The sequence below is a fragment of the Quercus lobata genome, chromosome 10 (genome assembly GCF_001633185.2).
Source record: "Quercus lobata isolate SW786 chromosome 10, ValleyOak3.0 Primary Assembly, whole genome shotgun sequence".
Lineage (NCBI taxonomy): Eukaryota > Viridiplantae > Streptophyta > Magnoliopsida > Fagales > Fagaceae > Quercus > Quercus lobata.
The window spans coordinates 1880828-1885293 of record NC_044913.1 but is presented as its reverse complement, the minus strand read 5'-3'; the positions used below and the strand labels follow the sequence as shown (position 1 = coordinate 1885293).

At 32.0% G+C, this 4466-nt stretch overlaps 1 protein-coding gene across 1 annotated transcript in view; it reads left to right on the top strand.

Moving 5' to 3' along the window:
* LOC115963679 (protein MICRORCHIDIA 7-like) overlaps positions 1-1512 on the top strand; it is a 10424-nt gene extending 8912 nt beyond the window's left edge. The window contains exons 18-20 of the mRNA XM_031082773.1: positions 118-205; positions 774-896; positions 1016-1512. Coding sequence (XP_030938633.1) covers positions 118-205; positions 774-896; positions 1016-1096 — 292 coding nt within the window. The 3' untranslated portion in view covers positions 1097-1512. The remainder of the gene's footprint in view (positions 1-117; positions 206-773; positions 897-1015) is intronic.
* The last annotated feature ends 2954 nt before the right edge of the window (positions 1513-4466 follow it).

Genomic DNA, 4466 nt, shown 5'->3' with positions numbered 1-4466 from the left:
GTCATTTATCAAACATGAGTTATAAATGTTCAATGCATTAACTACAGCATCATTATGCTCAAACTTAGCTTCCCACCCAACCACCCCCCCCCCCTTTTTTTTTTTCATGTGGTGTAGATTTGAGAAAAGGGAGGGAGAAGTTTTAGGTGAATTGCTGCACGATTTGCTGTCTGAAAGAGACAAGTGTAAATCTCTTGAAGCTCAGGTATGCGCCTTCTATCTTGGTAACTATATGCTGGAAGACAGAATAATTTTCAAGTAGAAATGGCTCTGTTTTGTTCGGATGATGATTGAATTTCCTTGTACAAAATTTTTCAACTTGGATCTGTGCCTACCATTTATGCATCCAAAGGGAATTTTATTTGTTTTAAAATTTAGTTGGGCAATTCCTGTAGGAGGGTTTTTTTTTTTTTTTGAATCTTGTAGCAGCTATCATTTGACCTGGCATTCTCTTGTTTGGGGCTTGATCGAGTTTAGTAGCCTTCTGAATGACCATTTAATTGCACTTCATAATTACACTTGGGTTGGACTTCATTATGACAAATTTGGCAAGTGCCTTATAGTTCAACTGGTTGGCACCTCATGGTGTTTCTAGGGTTTCAATCCCCCCTCCCCTAATTATTGAATTATCAAAAAGAAAATGAAACCCCCCCCAACAAAAAAAAAGGAAGACTAAAAGGGACTGTGTACAACATCAGTTAATTTCTCAAAGCTTGCAATGTAATCATTTGGTTATCTTTTAATTTTAAAAAGTCCTTATGCTCTTTGATCAGCTCCTAGTGGCGCAGCAAAAGATTGATGACTTGACCAAGGAACAAGAAAGTTTGATTGACATATTTGCAGAGGAGAGGGATCGAAGGGAGAATGAGGAGCTAAAATTGAAGAAGAGGCTACAGGTTCAATTCCCAACCAAAAACAATAAGTTTGGAATTGCATATTTGTATTTTTGTTTTGCGATAGTCCCTTTTATTGCTTGTGAGGATTACTCATGTGTAGAGCAACGTTGTTTGTGTAGGATGCAAACTCTACCATCGAAGTGTTGCGTGACAAGATAAGGCAGCTAGAAAAAAGGCATTCTTCTGTCAGCAAACATTGAAGAAGTCGTGTATGATGTATGAATAGATACTATGCCCCATCTGCATCTTTGGCTTGGCAGGCACAAGGGTTTTATGATGACTCGGCTAAATATAACTTAAGCTTCCTAACTTTAGATATACAGTCATTCATTTTGTAAAGTTTGTTGACACTAGCCTTTGGTAGCTTGATCACCCCCAATTGTTTTCTCGTAGGCTAATAGGTTAGTGTACAAAGGTAAAGAAAACAGAGACGTGAGCCCTTGGGTTGTTATCCTGAGTTGCAAATGCTGAAGTTGGTGCCAAATTTTGAATCCAAAACGCATGATAGTGCACTGATGTATTTAATATGTGAATGTAATTATTGGTAGTTCCACACAAAGAAAATGAAAAGAGTAGTTTATGGAAGTTTCCATTACTGTATCAAGTATCAAAAGTATATCTAGCAATCACATCATTTTCTTTGGAGTATAAATACTGATGAATGGTATTCCAATTTATAAATTGGCAAGGAAAGGTAAATTTTTATTTTTATTTTTTGAGAGACGTAAATTGATTATGTGAGAGTGAGAGTGTGAGACTACTCAACAAGTTTGACATTGAATCATCAAAGGGTTAAAGTAGGGAAATTAACTATTATAAAATAGTTTGCAAGTTGAAGAAAATCTGTTCTTGTAATGCTAAACTAGATTTTTTTTTTTTTTTTTTTTGGGGGTATTTAGCTTTAATTTTGAAATATTTTAGTTAATTGTCATGTTTGCAAAATTATTCAGCAAAATAGCATCTCGAGTCTTAGAGACTTGAGTTCCATCTTAGAACTCGAGTTGCATGAGGTAACAATTTGATGTGGAAAAAAAATTCATATGGAACTTGAGTTTTAAATACTTGAGATCTTGCATTCACCTGCTATTCTTCTTCCTTCTCTATGGGTGTTTGGGTAGTTCTTTCTTCTTCCTTTATTCTTCTATAAGTTCTCTTCCCGTGGGTTCTTCAAATCCTTCAAATCTTTCTTTTTCTTCAAATTCTTCGTCTGTTTTTCTTCTTCCTCCATGGGTTCTTCTTCAAATTCTTCAAATCTTCTTCTTTCTTCTTTAGATTCTTCATCTTCTCTTATGGAACTCGAGTCTTAGTGACTCAAATTTCAGGTGGCAAAAATCTCCATTTTAGCAATGAGAACTTGAGTTTGTGAGGCTTGAGTTTTGTCACTAAACTTGAGCTTCTAAGACTCGAGATGTTACTTTCTTATGTTGTTTTAAAGCCTTGTTTACTAATGATATAATTTCTATATATAATGCTAGAGGGAAAATATCCCGCTAAATTTTGTACCCATTTCCATCACATAGTAAAAGCTTTTGCTTTCAGTCAAACTGTGCAATCCAGATCTAGTTGCTAGCAAGTGTTTGAACTTTGAACTAGTGAAATATGAATGAAACATTTTTTTTTTTCATGATTTTTAAAAATATGGTTTGATGTGATTAGGGTATGATAAAAGTGGTGTTGATGATGAAACAAAATATGCCACTGGTTGTGAACAATATTATATCTTCAATATCACTCGTTAATTCTATTAATTCTACTTTAGATAACCAACATTTTGTCTATTGGAATGAGAATGTAGGAATAAGATTGTTCGAGTATATTTGGGGGTGGAGGGGGGAAGTTTTGGTGCGGCTAGGGGCAATTATCTTGGACTTTTCCCTTGCACCTATGTCCAAATAGGGTTGTAAATGAGTAGAGTTGAGTCAAGTATTTGTCATTTAATTATATTTTCAAATAAGAGTTGAGCTCAAACCTATCATCAAGCTCAAATTAAGATGACATGTTTAAAGTTGATTTAATATTTGTTGAATAAGTTTGAGCTTTATTTGTGATTTGTTTGTTTAGTTTATTCTTTTTATTTTTCTTTTACCTATCAAAAGAAAATTAATTTATTTTTATCCTATATAAATAGTAAAATGCCATAAGTAAAATTTGTTATCGCTTCACAATTAGTAATTAAATTATAGTTTAATTATGGTAATAGTTATGCTTTATAATGTAAAATAGTACAATCAAACATAATAGAATTTTCTTTCTCAAAAAAAAAAAAAACATAATAGAATTTTTATCGGCTAAAAAATAGATTTATTAATTCAAATATTCAATAGAAAACAAGGGTTATATTTTTGAGATTTTAGTCTATTACAATTTTTTGTTATTGGTAAATATTTTTAGTTTAATATATCCTTTTTTTTTTTTTCTATCACTTATTCTTTATATAAAAAAAAAAAAAAAAAAACCATTTTTAACAACCATTTTCTTCTATCTTGATAACTGTTTTCAATCAATTCGGAAATTAATCCTGAAAAGTTGTTACAAGTCAACCGCAACAGTCTAGTGTTGTGGTACGATTGTTTTTTTGTCCCTAATTTTTTTAGAAAAAGGTAAATAAATCTTATTAATGAGTAAAATCGAATTAAAATACATTATACAAATCTGATGTTAGTTTATCTAACCAAATATCAATATTTATAAGTCAAAATTGATTTTCAAGTGAGGGATGACATAACCAAGCTTGTTACCATTTCTCTTATTTGTTTATATCTTCTAATGAGTGCATAACCAAGGTTCCTGGGTAGAGTACAATTGAACTTGGTAAGAGTGTCTACAGATTTGGAGCTAGAGACACTTCTCATTTGCAAACCAATGAAATTATACAGGATTTTGTGATGTAGAATATAGATAAGGTCAATATCTAATCTAAACTTGATTTGCTTTCATTTTTTCATGTAACATGGTTGCTCTTTTACAAATCAATACATTAAACAGGCTAGTTTTATGAAGAAAAAAAAAAAAAAAAAAACTTGCTGCCTTTCCTCTTGTATAGATTTGTTTATTTTAGTAATAGTGTTTTAATTCTTCCTATTTATCCGTTAAAGATCTAGTTGGTTGCTAAGAAATCAAAATATAAAGTATTATCCTGTAGCAAATTTATTTTTCCCTAAAACCGCTCATTCCAACACTTTGAAAAAGACTAATTTTCTCCACTTTCTAACCAAAATCTTGGTTCCTCAATTGTGCTTTTCGTAAGTGACATGATGTCTTTTACCACTTGAAAACCCCAATGTCGGTTGGGGCAATTCAGAGATATGCTGGTTTGGGGTTATCCAATTGTGTTTAAGAGGTGGACCAGGTGGTCATGGTCGTTCATGGAAGAGGGGACAAGGTAAAGTAAAGATGGGAAGGGGAAGAAAAAGATAAAAAAAAGAGAGAGATTTTGTTTATGAGAGAAACTATAGAAAAAAAAAAAAATTTTGAATAAAGAGAAAAAAAAAATTAGCCTATTGTAACATTAAAGTGGTGAATCATGCTATGGTCACAATTTTTTTACAACCTAATATATATGTTATAAGC